Genomic DNA, 26,119 nt, shown 5'->3' on the forward strand with positions numbered 1-26,119 from the left:
CTTGTTTCCATAAAATCACCTCTAATGCTTCCATGCTCCATTAATATAGGTCTAGCCTGAGCGACTTAGCCTCATTCTCTTATACTTTGGCAAACCTTCAGATATACTCATTCACTTCTTGGTAATCCATCCCATCAACCCCATCAGTTTTGAACTTCTCCACATTCCCACCCAACTTGTTTATCTAAGTTTTCATCTTCCCACTTTACCATCTTCAGTCCCAAGCAAATTGAATAACATCCCGGATACATTTGTCCACTGTTCTCCCACAGAAGCAGGATGCTATTGATTTTTGACAACCCCATCTCCTGCATTATCCCTTTTCTTTCAATGCTCTACTGTCACCCCTTCTTGTATATGGAGTTAATCCCCCTTCAGAAGTGCTAAGCCATCAGCGACCCAGCATGCTGCCTTCAATCCCTGCAATTAATTTGCTTAGCTTTTCTTTTGCAGCAGTAGTCCCAAATAATCCCCCCTTAACTTTTAACGGGTGAACCCGCAGGACTCACTGTGGTCCACCACTTTCAGTGGCTTAGCTGGACTGCCCAAATGATGAGTCACCAAACCGCTGAGTGATATCAGACTCCCTGGACTGGTTGTACTGGGCCCACAAGTCTGACTGTGGCCTACTCCCTGAACTATGGAGATTGTACAGTATTACTGCATTTGAACATTAAATGGATTCTTGTAAGAATTCATCATCAAAATTGGCTATTCCATCTCATATCAGTACTCAGAAATGTTGCTTAAATGTCACATTGTAACACCCTCTTGACCTCATTTATATTTCAGGTACAAGAGATGCTGGAGAAAAGGCTTCCATCCGCTGGTCAGGCATTAAACTCAGATCCATTCTTCCTGTTTCAGCAAAAATAAGGAACTCACCCATTTCCCAAATAATATTCATCCTTTAAACAACGTGACCAGCTATGTGGGCTGGTCTTCCTTTGCAAACAAGGAAAATGTATTTTTCTTCCACTTTAAGGTCAGGAAACAGGAAGGAATAATGGTCTCTTCATGCAGGTTTCCAACTAGCACATTAAACTGTACTGCCTACAACTTCTTTCACCTGTTAATCAGAGTTAGCCAAGTTAAATACTTTCTCATTTGTCGAAATGTTTGGAGCAGTACATAAAAAGCTAAATCTTTTTTTGAAAGCGATTACGTTTTACATTTAAGTGACAAGTTAAAACAATCAACAGCCTAGTACAGCTTTCTCATTCTAAACTTCGTAGTTCTACAGAATGTCCCCAAAGTGTGGCAGCCACCTCAGACCACTTCATCAGGAGCATGTTCTATTCAATCGTCAAATAAGAAGCTGGTTGCACAACGCGCTTCCTTCCATTTTATCTCTCATTAGTATTTCTTTTAAGTCTCCTCCACCAACCCCACCCATTAAATTTTAAATTAGAAAGACAAGCAATATTTGCCCTACGTTTCAATCAGGGATCTTGCCATATAGACATTGTTTTCAATTTGAATTGCTGGTCAGATTTTTGTACATCATTCTTTCTCAGCTCAGACTTTGCCAATATTATGCAGTTCAAGTTCAAGTCCTGAGAAGGGAAATCTCCTATCTTTGCTCAAGAATGTACCAGTTGTGATTAGCACCATCAGAACAAGATCTAGTTTGGAATCCACAACAGCATGGTCAAAGGATTTCTAAGATTATACACACAACATAAAATTAATTAAGTTAGCTCAACTAAGACAGTAGTGCGCAAACCAGCATCTCTCATTTCACAGTAGCAGGATTGGGGTAGACCATAGTATGAGCATGTGTGGTCCCCAGAGGCAACTGGCCACTTCAATGACCTGCTACGTCCACTGAAATGGGAATTTTGAATAACTGGTGTCTGGAACCCAGATAGGCATGGCAACCCTTTGGGGAGCTGAGGCATCCCTAGTGTTATAGTCCCAGGACATCTTGGGGATTGGTGTGGGAGGGTGCGGGGAGGATGATGGCAGAAATACTTGGGGAGGGGTCAGGTGTTCTTTGGGAAATTTAACTGCGAAGATGAAGGCATCTGGAAGATGAATGTGTAAACCCTTGGAACTATCCAACTAGTCTACAAATGTCCGAACATCAACCTATCTAGATGAAATGTGTTTTTATGAATGAGAGTGTGCAGGTTTGAACAGTGTTCGACAATATAGAAGATTAAGTAACAGAGATATATCCTTTCATTTTATGTGCATAGACATTTTTGAATACAAAATGAGTCCTGGGAGATTTTACAATCATGGGGACGCACATATATACCAAGACATTCTCAAATAAGGCCTTTAGATTGCAACTGCAGCATTAGCTAATCCTCTCAATTTTCGCTTCTACTTGTGTCCCTATTTGCGGTTTGGTTTCTTTCTTATGGACTATAGCACACGCTTGAACAAGTACCTTTTACTGTTGATAATTGCTACTAAGTACAGGACAACAATAGCTGTTGAGGAGGATAAACATGATACAAAAGCAATACCTACTGCAGAATGCAACATGGGTTGCAAGTGTTCAACCTGAATGAACAAACAGAAGGTGGATAGATTAAGGAGGCAAGGCAAGGATACTGAATCTCTGTTATGACCTAAACTAGATTGCTTTGGTTTTGTAAATGTTAAGTTGAAAAAAACTTTATGCAGTCAGATGATGCTCTATATAGCTAAGTTTCGTGCCCATGTGAATGACTGCAAGTTATATCATGCCTATAGACAACCAAGGCGGGCCACTCCCAAAGTGATTACAGAAGAGCTTCTGGGAGATGTGCTAGTTACAAAGGGGCCGACGGGTGCAGAACTCAGAAAAAGGAGTAATAAGGAATCAATACAATATCAACACAGAAGAGAAATATAGTGGAGGAGGATAGAGTGTCAACAATGCTACGTACCCAAGATCAAAGACCCCAATGAGAATTGTTCCAAAGCTCCAAAAGCAAAAGCATATGATTGCTAACAGGTGACTTGGACAGGCTTGAAACCAGTTTGAAGGAGCTAATAGGGAAAGACTGGGGCTTTTTCCTCTGGAGCGTCAGAGGCTGAGGTGTGACCTTATAAAGGTTTATAATATCATGAGGGGCATGGATAGACTGAATAACCAAGGTCTTTTTCCTAGGGTGGGACAGTCCAAAACTAAAGGGCATAGATTTAAGATTGGACGGGAAAGATGTAAAAAGGACCTGAGGGGTAACTTTTTCACACAGAGGGTGGTGTGTGTATGAAATGAGCTGGCAGAGGGAGTGGTGAAGGCTAGTACAATCACAACATTTAAAAGGCATCTGGATGGATACATTAATAGGAAGGATTTAAGACTGATATGTGTCATATGCTGGCAAATGGGACTAGGTCAGATTGGGATGACTGTTTGGCACAAAATGAAAGGGTCTGTTCATGTGCTGTAAAAGTGTGATAAAATGGCATGAAGCAGTCTTCCTGCCATATTCAAGGAGTTAAAGATAGGTAAAGTACAAATTCCAAAACATTGACTTGAACAAAAAATAAATAAATGCACATACACATAAGCAATGCCTCAGAATAATGAACAAAAGTCTAAAAGTCACAACTAAATCAGAACAAGGTTTTTAGAGCTATCAATTTATACTACATTCTGGGAAAATTAATGTATGCTACTCCACATACTTGTAGAGAAATTGGGAAAATACGTGAACTCATTAACTCGAAGGAGAAGTTGCAATTCTTTCACAGTTAATAAATAATTTAGTCAAACCATAATTCACCTTTACCATCTGTTAGCTTCAAGTTGGAAAGCTGAAAAGCTTGCAGTTGAAAAAGAATGAATAAAACAAACCTATAACCAGCTAGTATAAAATTAATAAAGAAAATTCAAGATGAGTAATGGTTGGCTTGAACAGCTATTAATCACTGTTAGAATTACAAATGTTTATGTATATTAATATTAATATTAATAATGTTAAAAAGATGATAACTGTTTGCATAGCACTGTAGCTTTGATTTCCTTTTCACATTGTATGTATAGTGATTTTTACTTCACTCTGCTCAGGAACATCTGTGTTCCATGAATGCTCTGAAAATATACACAAGTGATACCAAGCATTTAAACTAGATATTTTCTATAAAATTATAGTATAATTTCAGATAAAATCTCCTAAGATGTCAAAATAAGCACAAGCTAAAGGGAATACAGCTTTTGTCTGCAAGACATGATTGTATAGAAATTGATGGGACATTTGTTTGTAATTCTTTTTGTCGAATCATGACTAGAAACATACAGGCTTCATCCAGCAAATAAAGAGGACAAGCATTTTGAAAACATGAATGCTGTGAAACCTTAGTGCAAAACAGACTATGGGAATGGAAACCACAGTATTCAGCTGAATTAGGTTCACTATATAATCAAGCCTAGAATGGGCTTGATGCTAACAAGCATCATCTGGCTCAGGAAACCACATGTTTGAATTTTTACCATGTACTAATTTCTTAGTCATCAGAAAGTAATTTATTCCCATGGGGTGCTAAGCATCTTAATGTATCATATTCTAGAATGATAATCCTATTTAAATTTCAACCAGAGTGGCTGAGGAATTTACGTATTATAACCAACACGAAGGAAATGCAGCGTTGAAGTCATCAGTCACTACATATTACAATGCAGAAATATTATAACACAGTTGCACGAAATAGCAAACATGTGGTTAGTTCATTATACTATGTCTTTACCACAGAGATCCTCTAATTATTTTTTGCATTCACATTGACAAATATTCAGTCATCATCAAGTCTTGTTTAAGAGATATCAGTTAACTGAAAACCAAATTTTAAGGTAAAAATATTTGACGTGAAAATAATCAAGATTTATTTTAGCATACCTCACTGAGAAGTAAATATTATTAAATAGCTTTCAGTTTGTTTATTAGATCCCAGAAATGACATTAATTATTTCACTGGCATTCTTTGCAGAAATCCTAGTGCACCATGCAGAACCAGGTCATGTTCAATCTGATTCCTTTTTCTAAACTTAAATTAATATGTTAATTTAGCTTCCCATTACAACAAAATACAAGTTAACATTTGAATTATTGCCATCTGTAAATGAAAGGCAGTTCAGATAATTTGGTCAGGCACTAGCCAAAAGCTCATTGAGAAACCTTCCATTATAACAACATCATATTATAAGATCTTGGCAAATTACCAACAGCCCAGTGTTTCCTCATTTCTTAATTGATGTCTACATAGGTGATATTTGAGCAGTCAATTCTCCAAATTTGCTCTACAAGTAGGAACCCTTGCCTGCAGGTAGGAAGACCTGAAAATAGTGGCATGCTGCCCACAGTTTCCAATCCACAAAAATGAGTGACTGAAAGCGCAGAGGCAGCATGCCAGTAATTTCCTGATATTCTTGCTGGGGAAGTTGGAAATTGTCCTTTTGATATCTTAAAAATGTCACAGGTTAGACCTGAGGTTTTCTTTTTCTTCGTCTCGAGCTTTTAAACGGTGGCACAGTGGCTCAGTGGTTAGCACTGTTGCCTCACAGCACCAGGGACCCAGGCTCGATTCCAGCCTTGGGCGACCGTCTGTGTGGAGTTTGCACGTTCTCCCTGTGTCTGCATGGGTTTCCCCTAGGTGCTCTAGTTTCCTCCCACAGTCCAAAGATGTGCAGGGCAGATGGAATGGCCATGATAAATTATCCATAGTGCCCAGGGATGTTTAGGTTAGGTGGGTTAGACACGGGAAAGGAGTCTGGGTGGGACGCTCTTCAGAGGGGCAGTGTGGACTTGTTGGGCCGAATGGCCTGTTTCCACACTATAGGGATTCTATAAATAAACTACAACATTACAATTTGGTTTCAAGATGCATGAATTTACTCCCTCCATGGTTCAGCCAAATTCAATCTCTGTCTAGACCAAGTTTATTGACTGCAGCTGGGGTAAACAAAGTGGAGCAAGAAATGGCCCTGGATAGAAAAAATTTAAGGGAAGTGAATGCCGGTTAGATAGCTCAGTTGGCTGGACAACCATTTTGCGATGCAGAGTGATGTCAACAGCATGGATTCAATTCCCACACTGGGGTATCATAAAGGACTCTCCTTGATCTCACCGTGTTGTAGTAACCCTTAGGTTAAACCACCATCAGTTGTTTTTCTCTCTCTAATGAGGACTATACAGACTTTACCTTTTGCCTAGTCAGGAGTTTAATTCTTGAACATTACCTTGTGGTACCTGTACTAAATAAGGCCGAGAGGGTGTTGCACAAGTTCAGCAATAAAAGTCAGCCTCTTATTTTGAAAGAACCTGTTGACACATCATGATAAGAGTTAAACTGAACTACTGGCTCATCGAATGAGATACTGGAGGGCATCCAATATCTGAGCCACAAAGGGTCAACAATTTCAGTACGAGGAAGGAAAAGTGAGAGACAAATTGGCAAAAACCAAAAGAAAATTGTGTAAATTGATTATTTGTACTCAACATCTTTTGTTCCTATAGATTGGTTCATGCACCTATCAAGTCAAGAACAACAAGTAGAAAGGACTGGTTAAAGTTTTTTTTTCCAATCTAAAGGTGACTGACTTGGAATAGTTAACATGCAAGATCATTTAAGCAGAGAAAATAAATTTCAAAGACTACATAATGGATTTTCAAAACTTTTAATGTTTGAATTTGATGACAAGATGGTGATAGATTAAAAGTGTTTTGGATTGTATTGTTATTAATGCCCTATCTCAGTTCCTAAGCATTTTTATGCCCGTAACATCTCTTATGTTGTTTGTGAAATAGATCTTTGTAAATATCACCCACTGTTCTTCTCCAGCCACTGTTGCATTTGTACACAACTTGTGAATGTTATTTGAAGAAAGATTTGGAGGAATTTTGGAGTGGTCACGTCTTTAGGCTCAGTACCCATGGACACAGCTGGACTGGACTCTAATACACATCTGATAATTGTGCAAACATTCCACTTCACAGTTTACAACTGGATCCCAGCTTCTAACTCAAATAACAGAGAAAATATTAAATTATAATTCGAGTTTAGATGGAACACCTTTGCATTCAACCACAGAGGCAAAGACATACAAATAACATACTGACCACATAAAACCAAGTTTTGATGCAAAAAAATCCATTCCATTTGCAATCTGCAGTGGTTAGTGAGAAGGGAGAAACATGACCAAGGGGAAGCTATCCAAAGTACTCATTTGAAGCTTTCTGAAGACCGAACTAGCAAAGGCCATTGATTCCTCTCAGACTCGTGCCTTATTGCATAACTAAGCCACTGTGCAAAACCACTTATCTAGAGTTCATGAAATTGAGACCTTAAATGAGTTTTAATAGTGCTTTGGGTGTCATTCTGGAAAACATGCTGCAATTTCAAAGATTCCTCAGCTGTTCAATATTCTAATCATGTAAATTCTGGAACTTCCCCTTCCTGAGACATTGAGATCACTACAGTGAATGCAATGTCAAAACATCACCAACTTGATCTGAAAATTAACTGCACAATAAAAGGTTTTGACATTGAAAAACAGCAACCAAAGTGGGAGATGTGAGTAACTGCTTTATTGAAAGGAGATGGAGTTCAGGGCTGGAATGTGAGGCCTTTTAAAGGGCTACTCAGTCATCAGGAGTCCAGGGATTACACAGTGCTATATAACTGTCTTCAATTTAAACTTAAGGAGAATGACAACATTCCTCATACCATTCAATTTTCCTGCAGTCATGACTGAAAAGTCAAATGATGAATTTGAAACATACTGGGGTCTCTCCAAGCAGATTTGAATCTAGCAACTGCAGAGTTGCTGCAGTGCAGTGGTTATCACTTTTGTTTCACATATGAAAAGTGCTCACTTCAAAATTTGCAGAAACCTTTTCAATGCTTAGCTTCCAAGTAGGACCAAAAGTTGCTTCGCTTACTTTGTTTATTATATATTAAAGTGTCCTATGGCACAGTGGTATGTTCCTACCTCTGGGCCAAAAAGTCAGAGTTCAAGTTTCATACCTCCTAACACTTTCAGATTCATTAAAAGAAAATTCCACATACTGCTGATTGCTTATTTACTCTCAGAACGGATAATTGAGAGCACATTGTGTCCTTACTGGCAGCTTATGATCTCTGAGGTTAAGAAGTGTTAATGGAGGAGGGTACATTCACTCAATAGCTCATCTTTCCCACCAATGGCCAAAACACAATTTCCAGGACTGCAAGCCTCCATAGTCCAGCGGCCATATCCTCACACACAAGATAAAGCCATTCTCACAGGATTCCCTCAGTGAGGTTTGGGTGACCTGGGCCCTCCTGGGAACTACCTCATTCAAAAGCCATATCATCGCCTTTCTTTTGGGCCACTTTACAGGAGGCCAGAATTTCTACTGAGCATTGGAAGGTGTTTGTCAGACTTGAAGAAAATCCTGTGATAATAAATGCTTGCTAGTTCCTGAGAGGTTGGTGGCAAGGAGCTGTGCTCTCCGATACATACAGCAATGCAGTGCATGCTGCTGGGGCCTTGCCCAGGTCTGGCACTGCCACCTGTAGATTCATTGCAAAGGATGTCAGTGGTGAACTGTCCCTTGCTAAGGCTGTGTTCAAAGATCTCAAAAATTTATACGAAATTAAAGAAGAATTGCAGAGGGCAATCACAATTGTTCTTCTTGCAATTTATGAATACAAAGAAACCATCCCAGTACAGAACACAGACAACTGCATTTGCAAAAATAACAGTTGCTACTGGTTGCCACACAGCCTCTTGGGAGAGAAGCACCAAGGCAAGACCTACCACAGAAGAGGACAGCTCTGGCACAGAACAGTATCTACATGATATAGGTACAGGTATCTGCAAGTGACTGAGAGCCAGTGAGAAAAACAACTAGGGCTACCTCAGCCATTGCTAATCTTTCCTACATCGCGACAAAGAAAAGGACTGACTGTGATGGGATGGGTGTACTTGCAGTTTGTGAGCATACATAACCAGACCAGGTACTGAAGTATCCCCAGTCAGTAAGGATGAAGGGCAGTGCCTAGCAAGGGTTAATATCCTGACAGCATAATGTGGGCTCAAGGCATCGAATGGACATTATGCATCTGATGCTGAGGTCTGTAGACTTTGACCCTTTGGGAGATGCATGTTCGGTGGCAGAGTTAAAATTGAGCGATATTCCAGTGAGACAGAGATAGCACTATCTCTGATCTGCTACCCCCCCTCATGGAGCTGAGGAGATCATTGAATTTTTATGTATATTGTTGCCCTTGTCTTGTGTGGCACTGACCCTCACTGTGGTCTCTAATCAAGCTCGACGAGTCTGATATCATGGCTGTCTGACGCAGTCACCGGGGAAGAGAACAGACCTTCTTTCAATCACCCTGTTAAGCATTGTCTGGAGGGCACCATCAGTAAAGCTTAGCGCTATCTTACACTTATAGGCTGCCATTTCTGAACCTCGAGGGGTGATCACCATAGGGGCCTATGAGGTTTCTAACTTGCAGTGAGTCAAGTGCTATGCAAGTGGCCATTAAACATGGCACCAGAACCTTTCGACCCTGAAAACAGTCCCAAACCTGGAAGATCTGACTCATGACAAGAGTTTTCAGCTTACTCACCAGGAATTCATGAATAACACATGCAACATCACACTTGCATAGGTAGTAAGCTAAGAAGCACACAAGATAGCCGCCAATGCCTGCAGCAAGTTATGATGCCATTCAACACATCTAATGCTACATTTTAACTTAAAAATGGAAAATTCCACACTCACTCTTGAATATCATATTTGCTAGGCTACAGGTTCTGTCCAATTCATGATAATTTAAAATCCTACTGGTCTCTTTTTCATCATTTGCAAGCTTCACATAAAATTCAAACAAATATCCAAGTTATCCTACCTTAATTTACCCTATCTTTGGTGTGACAAAATTCTGGAACTTCTTACCCAACAGCATACAACATGGGACTGCTTTCAACATCTGTGGTTTAAGAAGCAGCCCACAACCATCTTTTCAAGGAAAATAAGGATGGCTAATAAACATCAGCCTCTCCAGCAAATACCACATCCCAAAAGTGCTTTTCTGAAACTATATAGACATGTTGTGTATTGACTTTTTTTTTATGTAAGTGATTTGCAAATCATTAGTGTTGCAGAAGACACAAACCACTGAATCCGTCACTCCAAAGTTTCAGAAGTTTTGTCAGTTACACATATCAGTCCATATTCATATGTGACAATTATGTTGTGGGACTATATCATTAAACTACCAGAACTGCCGACCAGTTGCAAACACAATATCACAACTAGTAATCGAAGATGTGGCACTATCATAGAGTGAATAATTTAAGTCAAGAGCTAAACCACTTCATCCTGGTGTAACTCCATTTGCGGTTTTAAACTGGCAATATGAATAAGCAATAGCATGTAATGTGCATCAGCATTTTGCTTCCTCTTTCACAACCATAAATACCAAACAATATTTATCAATGACTCTTCTCATGTTCAAACCAGAATCTTTACAATCAATCACTTCTAACAACAGCATGAGACCGCAATGAAATGCAGGAACAATAAGCCTCTAAACATCTAAATGCTGAACATTTTTCATTCCCTCCTAACCCAGGACACCAAGTTGAACTCCAGACTGTTAGACTATGTAAACTCATTAATCCTCATTGCCTGACCTTTTCACTGGATGAACCCCATCAGAGGGATAACATGTTACCTTTGGAAAAGAGAAACAGAAGCAGCAAAACCCACCATGTCAGCCAAGCTTTGAACAATACAGGTGGCACCCAGTTGAGGTTTCAAGGAAAGGCTACTATGTCAGCCAGACAAAGGAAGGAGTGTTGCATTAAATCATTAACTTCAATGGTGCTATTTCAATGTCGTAATATATTGTGCCCAGCAAAATTTGTAAACATTTCTGCATGTTTCTCCCTGCACAGTTTGTAAATCTTGATATATTAAATCAAACAGACGGCATCTATAAGAACATAGAACAGCACAGCACAGGAATGGGCCCTTCGGCTCATGATGTCTGTGCCGATTGTGATGCTGTTCTAAACTAGTCCCATCTACATGCACATGTCCGTACCCAGGCAGCTACCACCCTCTACGTGAAAAAAAAACATTCTTCGCACACCTCCTACCTATGCCCCAGAGTATTTGACTTTTCCATCTTGGGAAACAGACTCCAACTATCCATCCTAGCCACATCTCTCAAAACTTTATATTCTTCTATCAGCCGCCGATGCTCTAGCGAAAACAAGCATTGAGCAAATTTTGTCAAGTCTAAGTTCAATCCAGTCCTAAATTAACCAACATTTACAGTGAAGACACTATTTTGATGACAATTATCCCAATTTATGGGCACTATTTAGCTTCTGGAAGACAAATACGACTTTATATAAACTGACATATAAGCTGTTCTTCATATGAAGACTGAAGATACCTACAATAAATGAGGTATTCTGCCTCAGTTATAATTACCCCAGGTAATACTTTTGACAGTACGTGAAAATTGTATTTTTCAGACATCTTTGAAGAGTGAAAAGATTTTGTGCCATTATCATGTAACAGTATTATTTACACATCTAAAGATGTAGTAGTTTTATAATTTGGAAAACAATGAACAATTCTCCTAACTTTCACTCCATTTCTCTTGAGGACATTAAGTTGTACGTTGCTCCACACACTGCCACTACTACCTCACCCAGGTAGGTTTTCTTCATGCGTGAATGCAGGTCATGACTGCTGTCGGTGAATATGTTGCATTACAGATGAGCTCAATGCTAGCTTCCCCAAATGCATACCAAAGATCCTAGTTAGTTTTTTCGGTTAATGACTAAATGCACAAACTCATAAACAAGAAAGGTGGACAAAAGGAGATTAACTAATATATTCACAACCACCTGCCTGAACTCAATTACTGGATGAGGTTAGGAGGCAAACCTAGAGCTTAGTGCGACAGTGAATAGCTTATTGGCAACTAACCTAAAAATGAAACTTCTATATACTAATGGGTTAAATTGTACTCCAAATGATTCCCAAATGCGTTTCAACTTCTTGTTTAATATTGTTTTGAAGGGTTTTAACATTGACATGAACTGTGTGTCACAAATAGGACTGAGCATTCAAAGAAACAACCACCACAGCCTGACCCTGGGCTAGGAGTGAGGAAAACAGGACAGTTAAGGCTCCAATTGAATATTTACACAGACCTTTTTTTTTTGACAGTGCCAGGTTCAGCTGTGATGCCATTCATGGTTAAGCAGGCTGTTGACTGACTCTTGTGGAATTCCCACACACAAGTCAAGTAATTCTACAAGAAAAGTATGGAAGTTCGAGAAAATTATGGGAAGTGAATGGGATGAGGCCCAAAAGGATTCAGTGATCCTCCAGGCTCTACAGAAATTATCTCAATGGCAGAGATGTATATATCTGAGTTTCCAAAATTCTCCTTTCAGTGGTGAAGCCTCCATGCTGGGACAATAAATTGTGGAAATTTACATTATGTGCAGTAATACCGTAAATGGATTTCTGAGCTATGTTCTGTTCAATATATCAGTCTGTGTTTATGATTTTTGTCATGATGCCAAACAGGAAACTTTCATTAACAAGCTTGAAATATCACAGTGAGCTAACAATTTTTACTCATGACATGCATACTAGAGGGCAGTTAGATATTCAGCAATGGCCTTGCTGCAGTCAGGTATCTTATAAGATAATTATCCAGTTAATTTACCTTGTTGGCAGCCACTTCTAGAAACCCTTTCGGTTTGTTCTTGGGCCTCTCCTGGTCGGATGATGTCCTTGCTGAGAACAGCACCTTTATTTGTAGAATTGACACGAGTAGGAATTGGGACAAACGTAGGATCCAGATCCATTATCAGTTTATTGAGCTGTTCAATTGACTGATCAATATCCAAAGTTGGTGAAGTAGACAAATCTTGCTTTTTTGATCCCAATTCTGCTCCTTCAGCAGTCTGATTAACTTCAGAAGGTTTGAGACCTTGATTTTCACGTTCAAACAAGGCTTCAGAGGTCTTATGATCTTGTAACTTACTATCTCCTGATAATGTACTAAGCCCTCTCTGCACAGCATCTCTGCTACTAGAACCTCTTGCAGGTGTATCGGGAAGTTTGAATGTTGTTTGTGTTCGGCTCTGATCTTCACCAGTCCCCACCATTGCGAACCTCAAGTCATTTTCTGCTGGATAGACATACTGTTGGGCAGCAACCATTTGCTGTTGTCGCACCCAGGTTTGAGTTGAATAATTGCTCTGGTTATAACCCTGTGGTTGTGTTGACAATGAAGGGTTTCTTGGTCGTTGAAAGGCATTTTTCCCCTCAGTAACTCCAATAAATGTTCTGTCATACACTGTTTCTGTGCCTATTCCAAGGTCAGGCACAACAGCATTGTGCAGATCGTCTCCAGTGTTGCTTCCAAAACCATCCGATAGTAAAGAGTTCTGACTGCTCTTGTGAAAACTGAAGTTTCCCAGATTGTTTGACGGTTGACCTTCTGAAGAGGAAAGAGTCCCTATGCTGTCCACACTGTGCAGATCATGATTTGGCATTTCATCATCTAAAATATCAGTCTCCCTGTCCTTGGCTTTCAGTTCACCATTCACATGAACCTGAACTGGTACAATATGACGTACTCCACTGTACTTCACTCTTGTGTCTGTCATATCCTTCAACTGTACAGAATTCTCCAGCCCAAATCCACTTAAAAGCCTGTCCAACTCAGCCTTCTCTTGCAGGCTCAGGCCTCGCTTAACACCTGGTGGCAAGTGCTCCTCTGTCCGGTCTGTTCTTATGGAGGCTGTAGAGTTCCCAGAGTCACTGCTGACTGACAGAGTATGGTCAATTTGGTCAGGTCCTGTAGTTGCGTGAGCACCGCCAAGAGGGATATTCCCCTCAGAGGAGCTTTTCTTTCGTACCTTGGCATACAGACTTCCATCAATTGGCCCTTGGGTGTGTGACACTAGGGTAAGAAAGAAGAGGAGAATTATTAACCAAATCTAATCGCATTAACCCAACAATTATCACGACTTGTCAAGATACAGCCTAGAATTCTTGCTCTTAATGGTGTACTAAGATTGTGTTATCAAAGGTAGTTTGTTTTAAAGTTTCCAGGCTGATTTTAAATCTATCACTAATGCTCATTAACTGACTCCACATACTCAACAGAGCCACTATGTAAAAGGAAGTCTCATACGTAGAAGACTTATTTTTTTTTAGACTAAATACACAAGCTCGGAGCATTACTCATCCAGCTATAACTTTCAGTTCATTTCACATTAAAAATATTTTTACTGGGAATGATTTGTGCATTTAAAGTTCACACTCCTTAACAAAACATAATTAGAAACTCATGTTTATCATGGAATATTTTCTATTCAGGGCTTTTTGAATGGCAGAAGCAGAAAAGATTGGATTCATCTTGTATAAATGTTCCTAGAACAGTCCTAGTAGGCAACAAGCTGCAACAGATATCTCCACTTGTGCAACTCACCAGAATTTATTTGGGACTTCCTGGTGCATAAGTTATCCAGCCAACCTTGTGATTATAGATAGCTATCATATTTTACCGCTAGCAAATCCTCTCTGAATCTTCTACAGAAGATACAATCAAAATGACAAGCAAACTGACCTTTTCTTCCCCTCAAGGCACCAAGGCAAAGGAACTACAACAGTTAAAATGACGGTACACACATCCACTGGAGGGCATTATTATTGTTGCTTAATGACATTGCATAAAAAAATGTACAGTATTTCCTGATATAATTGGGGATGTTAATATTTATAACTAGCCAGATGAAATCTTATTTTCTATTTACTTACCTGTAGTAGGGAGTCCATTACAACGCTACAAAATCTGCAATATTTATGCACTGCACCTGCTTGCTATATAATTCACTTCTCTGCATGCAAATACATGTAACTTATTATAAAGCACAAAAAGAGCGCTGTTGCAAGGATTTGAGTTTTCTCAACGATTATGGTTTCATTCTTAAACTCAAGATAATTTTCAATTGCGAATCTCAAATGTAATAGGTTGAGTGGATGTCTCCTGTATTTGGTGACTTAAACAACAACAGTGCAGACTTATTGAGTAAAAATGATGCTCAGCAAACAAGTATATAAATCAGAAGGCTGCAAGGTCTGGTTCCTGCTGTGCATTAGATACTAACTGATGATAAGACTCGACTGTGATATCCCGCACACCCCAAGAACCTACTGACATTTACTGTCCAAGCTCATAGAAGAATAATCATTTAATTCAAGTAGTGAAGTGTTGCCAAACTACACATGTATTAAGGACATGGGAGAAAATTGAAATTTTTAAAAAGTCCAAATGAAGAATAGGTTTGCTATAAACCACAAGAACAAAGAAATGCATTAACTCAGAAGCTGTTTTTTCCCCCTTGAAGACATCATTTCTTATTCCTCTAAGAAAAGTACTGTGACCTAACTATGATTTTAGGAACTTGATCTTTGTGAATAGTAAGTATCATAAACAACGCCTGCTACCTGTCCCCTAGATGGCATTATCCTGCAGTTTAAAACACTGCAAGGATTATCAATTTATTTTTCACTTAAAAATACTATTAATTATACACATAAAAGTCATTTTCTCCCACTTCTGCAAGCACAACAATTAACACAATTCCGTGGAAATGTGGTTTTTTTACATTGAGAATCTGACACATTTTCTGTAATGCAGTTGTACAAAGTTCCTTACTGAAACAACATTCTTAAATTGCTCTCATTTCATCCCACTGCTTTCCTCACCTCCAAAAGAACTTCATTCCACTGGACAAAGAATTAAACGGGGATTTAAAAAGAATGTTATGGTTTTTTTATGCTCACAGGTCACATTTAGTAGCATCTATGGCATGGAAAATTATTAAAGACAAATAAAGAGATAGGTTAAAAAATGGTTAATTCTTTCTCAAAAATGCATCTTTCACAATTGGCCTGTCCAATGGAATTCCTTAATTACAAATTAACCAAGTTTCAGAGGTCTCCATGTTTTGAATAATATCAGAACATGTCTGTTGCGTCGAAGCAGAGAAATTGATCTCAATGTTGTGAAACTATTAGACTGAAATGAATTACTAAACATAAAAATAAAAATCAGTTCTCTTCCTTTTATACAATGCTCTTATCTGCTTTCATGCTTTACTGTCTGGGGTGTCTTGCCACAAAACCCATATAGAAGTAAACTAGATAAAGGCATTTTAAGCTGAAAACATGTTCTACAGCCAGCTCTTCTGCTGCCACTCATTCAACACAAGTCAAAATAGGGGCATAGTGATTCCAGCTAGGTAAACACATCTGGGCCTCAACCATATGCTGTCCCTACTCGCAATCAGCACAAAACTCACAGTATGAATAAATAACTGATCCGAATAGGTTGTGTAAAGAAAGCAGCTAAGCCAAATGCTTTGTAGAAATACTGTACACTGAGGCAACTCTGGGCTTGTTCAGCACCACATTCCTTTTTCATAAGTGGTTTATAAAAAAAAAAATCTTTGGCTAGTCTCATTCTTTGTCTTCCCTAGCTCCGAACACAAACTTCAACATCCATTACCACATTAATCCAAAAACATCTTACCTCTCACACTGTGTTTCATTACTGCAGGTATTCAAAGTTGCTTTAAAGAGTGCAGCTTAAGGAGCAATCTCTGCACTCCAGGCTTACGTGCAATAGCAGCATTGGAATGGGGCCCTTATTTTTCATTATACTGTGCGTTTTCCTCCCACTGAAGGTGACTGGTCTTACAAGATATGCATGAGACTTCACACTGGCCAAATATGGCAATGGAAAATGTAAACAAGGGGGCGGGACTTCGTGTGTGTGTTCCAGCTAGCTGCAAGCACCAATGGAATGAGCGCTCGCTGATTGAAATCATACTACATATAATTTGATGGCCGTGTTGAAGGCATTCATTTTGTTAACTGAGTCCAGCTGTTTAGTCAGAATTCTCAGAACTTCAAGTAGGCAGGTTGTAATTAATAAAGATAATAACCCTGACATTATGCATGGGCTATCAGCACAGAAAGGCTTAATGCGGTCAACTGAATTCTTACTCTCCATTATTTTCTCAAGATGGTAAATTGTTTCAAATACTTCGGCTAATGTCCCAATTAAAAGAGCAGAAGGGTATCTAATGGCCTGAATCATTCAGTCTCTGGATCATAGGGGATGGGGTATAAATTGGGAGGAATGCATCAGTACCCTGTGGAAGTTCTGATGCACAAACATATAGAAATTACCTGGTAAGTTTCAAATTCTGCCAGGCTATTTTCTTTTAATTGGCATCTCTGTAAAAGTCTCTGTCACATGCACAGGACCTACCAGCATATTTACCTTAGAAATGATACACAGTTTAATATCTTAACCAACTGATAATCTCCGTCAATCATCCAATCAGCCCTGGACTAGACCGGAGACAAAAACAGAAATTGCTGCAAAAGCTCAGCAGGTCTGGCAGCATTTGTGGAGAGAAATCAGAAGTAACATTTCACTTGAGCCGAAACATTAACTCTGATTTCTCTCCACTGATGCTCCCACACCAAATGAGCTTTTCCAGCAATTTCTAATTTTGTCTCTCATTTACAGCATCTGCAGTTCTTTTGGTTTTTATCTGGTCTAAACCTGACCACCTCCCCCAGCTAGGCCTGACTATCCGCTGACCATCAAACTACAACCACACCCGCTCTCGTGGTGAACTAGACCCAACAAATACCACTCTCCACCTACAGCCAACCACCCCACTTCAACCACACCTAACTAACCACTGCCAGCAACCCAATCAGACCCGCCTATTCCCCCCGTTCCGACCCAACTACCCCTCCTAAACCAGACCTGACCATGTCCTTCTGGCTGAACCGAACTAATCCATTCCAACCCTCTCGATCTGGACCCGAGACCCCCTTCCTTTACTGCTTCCCGACTAGTTCCAACTAACCAACTGGATCCAACCATTCCCCTACTGTACCACGTAAAGGTTCTGAAAGGGAGAATGCTAAAGCTTGACCTCCTTGCAATCTGATGTCAGGCAAACGTACTTTCTAGGTCACCTCATAGTCTTTGTAGCAATGCAATAGACTACATCATACATGTGATAAAAGTACCTTCTTGTTAGACCGGTTGACAGTTTCCTTCTCGCGCTTTAGACACGGTAGGCCCTGTAAACCCAGTCAGAAAATGAAGATGGTGACAACAATCAACCCAACATATATTGGCAGTGATTAACATCATATGATACCATCTACTAGACCTGATTACTACTCCCAACCAGACCTGATCAATGGTTAGCACTGCTGCCTCGCAGCATCAAGGACCCGGGTTCGATTCCATCCTCAGGTCACTGTCTGTGTGGAGTCTGCACTTCTCCCCATGTCTGCGTGGGTTTCCTCAGGGTACTCTGGTTTCCTCCCACAGTACAAAGATGTGCAGGCTAGGTGGATTGGTCATGCTAAATTGCCCCGTAGTGTTCAGGGATGTGTAGATTAGGTGGGTTAGCCGTAAGAAATGCAGGGTTACAGGGAAAGGTTGGGGAATGGGTCTGGGTGGGATACTCTTCAGAAGGTCGGCATGGACTTGTAAGGGGGTGGCATGGTGGCTCAGTGGTCAGCACTGCTACCTCACAGCGCCATGGACCCGGGTTCAATTCCACCCTCAGGTGACTGTCTGTGTGGAATTTGCACGTTCTCCCCGTATCTGTGTGGGTTTCCTCCGGGTGCTCCGGTTTCCTCCCACAATCACTAAGGTGTGCAGGTTAGGCGGATTGACTATGTTAAATTGTCCAGATACTATGGTTAAATTGTCCATAGTATCTGGGGTGGGAAATGCAGGTTAGGATCCGGTACAGAGTGGGTCGGGGCAGGATGCACTTCGGAGACTTGATGGGCCGAATGGCCTGCTCCACACTGTAGGGATTCTATGATTAACACCCTGCCTAGACCTGAATACCTCCCCAAAACTAGGCCCCATTACTACCCTCCACCCCAGACAAGATCTGACTAGCACCCACCCTGACTGACACCCCATCTGACTAGATTTGGTTGTACCACTACACAAAAATACCGCTCTGCTCAACCCCCGTTCAACTCACCTCCAACTTTCTCCATTGAACAAGACCAAAACTGACTGCCCACTCAACTACCATTCACGAGCTCATTCACTTCCTGAAAGACTTCAACTTTTAAAAATTTGCCTGAAGCCAGCAGCTATGGCTGTGAAACAGGGGCAAGCCCTCTCCTTCTTCTGCCTCTTTTTGTGCCGACGGTGTTTCCTCGAAACTTCAGCCAGGTCCGGAGATACAACCGTTAAACTGTGAAATGATCGGGTGGGAGGAACCTTCGCACGTCAAGTCAATGTGCTCAGCACCGACCTTGACTGGCAGATTTTGGCCACAGTTGTTTATAGGCTCAAAATGGCTTCGAATACACTTTACAGTCATATAGAGCCTTGAACCTGGAAGGAAATTTCAAAGTTTGAGGCATTGCTGGACTGGGGCCATTGGAGGTCAGCAGCAATGAGGAACAGAACATAGTGAGAGTTCAAACATGAGCAGAAGAGGTTTGGATGAAGGGTGGCTTATGGAAGCTGGTTTAAACCGGCCAGGACAGCACTGAAAACTTCAGCAGAAGGTGGTTAAGAGAGAGCCAGAGACTGCTGATATTACGGAGGTGGAAATAGGCAACTTGGGTTCCAGGTTGGTGACTGGGTCAGCAGCTCAGCTCAGGAATAATCAGGATGCCAAAGTTACAAACAGTCGGATTCAGACTCACTCAGTGACCAGAGAGGGGGCTGCCATCAGAAAACACTGAAACTATTCAGCAGGTCAGGCAGCATCTATCAAGACAGAATCAGAGTTGATGTTTCAGATCAATGAGTTTTCAATGGAGCTGGGGAATATTTGAAATGTAATGGGTTTAATAGCAGTTTTGCTCTTGGGTGATTTTATGATGCAATTCCAGCATGGCGTTTATTGCTATTTTCTCTACAGTGCAGAATAGCTAAAATATTATACCAGCTAATTGCCTGAAAGGCTGGTTGCATCTTACAAAGCTACCAATTAGAAATCATTCTACTGTCCTTCCCAGAAGGTATTTCCTTACTCTGAACAATTCCACTCATACCCCTGTGATTAAAGCGTGCTGAGGAAAGCAGTTCCATTTCCTCCTAACTGCTTTTAATCTTTGGGTTTGTGTAATGGTTTCAACAGTGGTGCTCCCTGGCAATGCTATCACCCAGTTCCTCCCCGGTCTGGGCATCAGCCAGTTGATGCCGTTTAGGGTGAATTTTCATTGTGAAGAAAACTGCACTCCATTGCCTTTGATGATGGGGCCCTTCTTTAAGGGGAAAGTAGTGTGTGAACACTCTGTGTGTCATTAAATGGAATGTTGCCCCAGTGCCAGAGAACATTCCTTTACAGGTGGAGCAAATAAACATATCCTACAGCTCTTCATTACAGTCTGTTAGGAAGGAACATTCACAGGGCATGCAATGTTTGTGTGGTTGTTCAAACATATTTCTGGGAAGTATGACATGGTGTTTAAATCATGGAAGTCAAGGTGGGTAGAAACCAGACATTGCAAATGGTCAAAAGTTATAAATTTCATTTATCTTGTGAAGTCATTGAACTTCTTCTTGCATTAAAAAAAAGTGCATTGGTTATGAGGTTTGGCATCTGTGGCCAAGGCTACCTCTTTCTAACTTACCAAAATCATGCTCTTCAAGGGCTCACTTTCATCAGTGCAGTAAAAGGTTCTCCTTTGTCAGATTTCAGCTTCCAACACTTCAGTTGAAAAGTCTAAGTTTTGAAAGCTTAAAAAACACTAAAACATCAGCATGCTCGATTTTAACTGGGGGATGCCAGATCCTGCTGAGGCAGGACTTGCACACATCCCCACATAAGGGTGCAACCAAGGGAGATCATTAAACATTGGGAGCCTGCTGACAATCTGAAAATTACACTAGGTCAGGTTGGGCCATGGCAGCTTTAAGTGAAGATGCTCAGGATTAAAATGAAGTCAAATGGGAAAAAAGACAAGTGTTGAAAATAAATTGCAAGGGAATACAGTGCATGGGTTGCCCCCATTTGAAGCTGGACCAAGGAATTGATTGTGGAGAAGAGCAATAGAGTGCGTTTCAATAGACAGCTTTGTAGTATGCAACGAATCTTTCAGACAGTTACGGATAGTTTAGTTATTACACACTACAGAGAAAATACCCCTCCACATTTACCATGTTTCCTGTCAACTGGGGACAATTCAGGCTCTATGTTTACTTCTAATTTATTTTCCACATTTGTTTTTTCTTTCCTGCCCATTATGGTTCATTTGAATTCTGATCATTTGTTTCACAGTGCTAACAAAAACAAAGTTGCTGAAAAAGCCCAGCAGGTCTGGCAGCATCTGTGAAGGAAAAAACGAGTCAACGTTTCGGGTCCGGTGACCCTTCTTCAGAGGAAGGTTCTGAGGAAGGTCACTAAACCCGAAACATTAACTCTGTTTTTTCCTTCACGGATGCTGCCAGACCTGCTGGGCTTTTCCAGCAACTTTGTTTTTGTTCCTGATTTACAGCATCCGCAGTTCTTTCGGTTTTACAGTGCTTCCTTGTTAGTAGTATTGGTACTGCTGTACAACAGCTGTCCAAGAGACAAACACTACTCTTTAAAAAGTTCTTTTCTACTGAGATGACAGGATGATTTTTAATTATATTTAGAAGTACCAAATGAACATTCAAGTATTTTCTATAATTGAATTAACTTTGTTGTTAATTTACTTCCACAACTTAATCAACATTTATTTAAAATGCTACACTGGTTATATCAATTCCTTAACAGTTCCCAAACAGAGAAGGAGCTTTTAATATATTTACACAAACTGAAGTGTTTAATTTAAGATTTTTCACACTTGCATGGGAAGAATACAGAGGAGTGGGAGCTCAGACTAGAATCACAGAATGGAGCACAGGGAAGCCATTTAGTGTCTGCACCAGTTCTTCAGCATTTTGATCTGATGCCAAATTCTTGCCTTTTCCTCAAAACCCTGCATTTTTCTTTAATTTAAATGCTCTTCTGAATGCGTCAGTTGAGCCTGACTGCAGCATTCAAAACCCTGTGTGAGAAGGTTCCACAATTTTCCAAAATTCAGTGAGGATTGGAAGGGTGGATAGGAAACAAGAAAGGCTGGTGATTCAGCTCTAATTACAGATTTCTCCACGAGATGACTGACCATTCACTGGTCAGAGATGGGAATGGGATGGGATGGCAGTCACATTACCAGCTGACATGATGAAGTTTGCTCGTCCCACCTTTAAAAGGCTGCCTACATCAGAATATGAATATGAATGAGATTGTCGCTTGCAGGTTTCCTTCCACACATACTTCAACCATGTGTGCATGAATCTCCAGCCAGCAGTGCCACTGTGTAATTGGGAGAGGGCCAAGGAACCATTGAGATAGACAGCATGGCAGATGGAAAATCCTGAGCAACTCAGTCGTTCAGTGAAGACTCCCTCCACATTCTCCTTTTTGTTAGTTTGATAAAGATGAGATAGTTATCTTACAAGTATACAAACCGTGAGCAAGCCTTTGGCAATTTGGATCTGCTCAAACTTTTGATAAGATCAGGGCTGACCTGTTCTGGTTTCAATCTACAATTCGTTCTCAATAACATGAGCGGTAGTTTCCACTAATGGGAAGCAGCCGTTAAGTAAAGGAGATGTTCTGCCTCATTCCAAATGAGGAATGTGGTGTATGAATTTCAGTGCCAGCCTGTTGCCTCATAAGTTAGCTGGATATCCCAAGGGTTACTGGAATAAATAGCACCTCCCTTTAACTGGTCACAATAAACAGAAGACTGATCATACTCAACCAGCTCATGCTGGCAAAACTCCAATGTTGCGTCCAACATTAGATGTGGTTCCACAATTGAGTAATAATTACTCAACAATCCTAAGCATATGGAAAATCACACGAAACTACTTCAGGTTATCAAGTAAAAGCAAAATATTACAGATGCTGGAGATCAGAAATAAAAAAAAAACACAAAGCGCTGGAGAGACTCAGCAGGTCTGGCAGCATCTGTGGTGAGAGAAACTGAGTTGATGGTTTGCGTCCAACTGGAGTCATTGGATTTAAACCATTAACTCTGTTTCTCTCTCCACAGATGCTGCCAGACCTGCTGAGTCTCGCTAACATTTGCTGTTTTGAATTTCAGATCGTCAGCTGGGCTTATAGTATGGTTCACATACATTTGATAGAGTTCTCATATTCAAGGTCCAGTCTAGGCATTGCACCTTTTAAATTACAGTTTACAGGGGATGAAGGTTTATGCTGCATTCCGCAGGGCACGTCTTGACCAATCAGAGTCCATTTGCTTTTTCCCAATTTACATAAAACTTTGAGGTAACCTTCCTTGATGCAGTCACTATGCTAATGCCATGACCGGAATCCGCTTGTTAACCAATTAGCACCCTGTCTCTCATGCAGTATAAATTGGTGTGCCCTTTGAATGTGATATTCTTGCATTTGTCCTGACAAGTATGAGACAAAGTTCACACCATGTCTGTTTTCAGGAATACTTGAGATCTGTGCTCTCTACTCAAGCGACAATTTCATTCCTATTCATGTTGTTTTAAAAAAAAACCCTCAACCTCATTTCTGAAGGAGGGTCTAGGCCCGAAATGTCAGCTTTCCTGCTCCTCTGATGCTGCTCATCCAGCTCTAGACCTTGTTACCTCAACCGCATTAGTTGCTTAGAGGCTAGTAATGAGGGATATTACAGTACCAAAATGTAGGAAACTTAATTCTACATTCAAATATAACTGGCTTGAGTATGTGGTATTTTGTAACCAAAAAATATATTTTATATCCATTCTAATAACACCCTTGCATGAACGAGAACAAGTTTTCAACATAATCATTAGATAATCCAATGTACCTGTCTTACCTTCCCCGTCAGCAGTGAGAGTCTCATAGGAATCCCATCGGATCAAAGGATCAGTAGTGTTATAATCCACGGTTACACCATGATCATTTTGGAGATGCTCAGAACCTATTGTAGGAGAATATGTTTACCATGATGTTTACAATTACATGGCTTTACATTCACATGAACGAATCATTGAAACAAACACATTCCTGACAGCATTCAGTTTACTCCGACTGACGGATACAGTGTTATTGCTTTCAACAGGTAGGAAAGAGCAACATACGTTCATTCCAAGACACCAACAAAATGAAACTGCAGCTGTCTGAGAATTAAAAAGAAACCGTTTGAAGGGAGAACTCACACAGAAAGTTTCAGAGTTTGGATTAATGACGTATTTAATCCAGAATCCCACAAGAGTCAGCATCTACTGACAGTTGTGGTTTGTTTCACTTGTAACCAGTCAGAACAGAACATTCATGAAATACAGCTACAAACTGAAATCTCTAATTATGTTTATTATACATAAATCTAAATCTCATTTGAGACATTTAATTTTTAAAAATAATGGAAAGTTATTCATTGCAATGAAAAATTCCTGGAAAATTGTTGGCCCCACATTCCATCAAGTAGAAATACTGTTTAAACAACAGACCATAATAAAAATTTCCATGGAAACGCATAAAGGGAAATTACACTTATACCCTAGCTCATACAATAACATTTTCTATTCAGTTATTTGAGTGAACTCCTATTTTTCATCAACTTAGTCTTTTATTATTAAAGCTTCATAATTTCCCTTTTTACTTGCGTCTAATACTGACAAGACAAAAAATGATGTTCTGAAATAATTTCTTCTTTGTTTTCCACTACTTTGATAAGTATAAGTTTTGCATGTCCTGACTTTGCTAATGCTCAGCTGTGAGTAGCGTTACTGTGAGCTTCCAACTCAGGCTGAGATTCCAGTGGGAGGGGACACAAAATTGACAACAGCCTTAGTTCAAGAGTTTTTCTTGCTATTTTAAAGGTCTTCATTTGTTGTGCCAGAGGTTTCACTGGAGAATCATAGAATCCCTACAGCGTGGAAGCCAGGCCATTCGGCCCATCGTGTCCACACCAACCATCCAAACAGCATCCACTCCAGACCCACCCCCCACCCTAACCTGTAACCCCGCATTTCCCATGGCTAATCTGCCGAGCTTGCGTATCCCTGAACACTACAGGCAATTTAGCATGGCCAATCCACTTAAGTCACACATCTTTGGACTGTGGGAAGAAACCATAGCACCCAGAGGAAACCCACGCAGATAGGGGCAGAATGTGAAAATTTCACACAGACAGTTGCCAGAGGGTGGAATCGAACCCGTGTCCCTGACGCTGAGGGGCAGCAGTGCTAACCGCTGAGCCCCTGTGCTGCCCAGAGAAGATGGAAGATGACTGGGTAATGCTGCACATCTTCCCATTTCACCTCCTCTGTGATCTAGATATATCATTTGACTGAGATCTGTCAATTTCCGCCCAATTATCTGATGGTGTTACAAAACAAGCTTGTAATATTTACTCATGCAAATTGCTGTTAAAGTGTAGACACCTAAGTGTGGCTCTACATCATTTCAAACCTTAAATATCTTGGCACCGCTCTTCTCATAGGACCAAGCAAGCACAGCAAATCACAATACCCGAAAGGCATTTAGATAAGGATTGCTTCAGTATCTGAAGACAGGCAAACAGGGCTAAACATTGTGTAGTCATGAGCAAACATCCCAAATTAGACCTTATGGCAGGGTAATTGTTATTAATGACAGCAGAAGGTGGTGGGACTATCTTGAGGAATTCTTGCAGTGATGTCCAAGAGTAACATCCTGACAGTTGACCTTCAATAACCACAACCACTTCCTTAGTGATTTGTATGACTCCAACCAGAAGAGTTTCTACTGATTTCCGGGGACCTCAGTTTTACTACGGATCAGTGATGCCACACTCGGTCAAATGTGGCCTTGATGTCAAGGGCAGTCACTGTCATCTCACCTCTGGAACTAAGGTCTTGTGAACAAAGGCTGTAATGAGGCCAGCAGCTGAATAGCCCTGACAAAATCTAAACTGGGTATCACTGAGCAGCTGAGATAACAAGGTGTAGAGCTGGATGAACACAGCACGCCAAGCAACATCAGAGGAGCAGGAAGGCTGACGTTTCGGGCCTAGACCCTTCA

At 40.5% G+C, this 26,119-nt stretch overlaps 1 protein-coding gene across 1 annotated transcript in view; it reads right to left on the reverse strand.

Annotated features, from left to right (window-relative positions):
• Window positions 1-26,119, reverse strand: part of LOC109927512 (tensin-3) — a 381,339-nt gene that overhangs the window by 62,263 nt on the left and 292,957 nt on the right. The window contains exons 17-18 of the mRNA XM_048608151.1: window positions 23,931-24,035; window positions 12,694-13,938 (exon numbers count right to left, since the gene is read on the reverse strand). Of these exons, the coding sequence (XP_048464108.1) occupies window positions 12,694-13,938; window positions 23,931-24,035 (1,350 nt within the window). The remainder of the gene's footprint in view (window positions 1-12,693; window positions 13,939-23,930; window positions 24,036-26,119) is intronic.

Source organism: Rhincodon typus, chromosome 2 (assembly GCF_021869965.1).
Source record: "Rhincodon typus isolate 14 chromosome 2, sRhiTyp1.1, whole genome shotgun sequence".
Taxonomy (NCBI): domain Eukaryota; kingdom Metazoa; phylum Chordata; class Chondrichthyes; order Orectolobiformes; family Rhincodontidae; genus Rhincodon; species Rhincodon typus.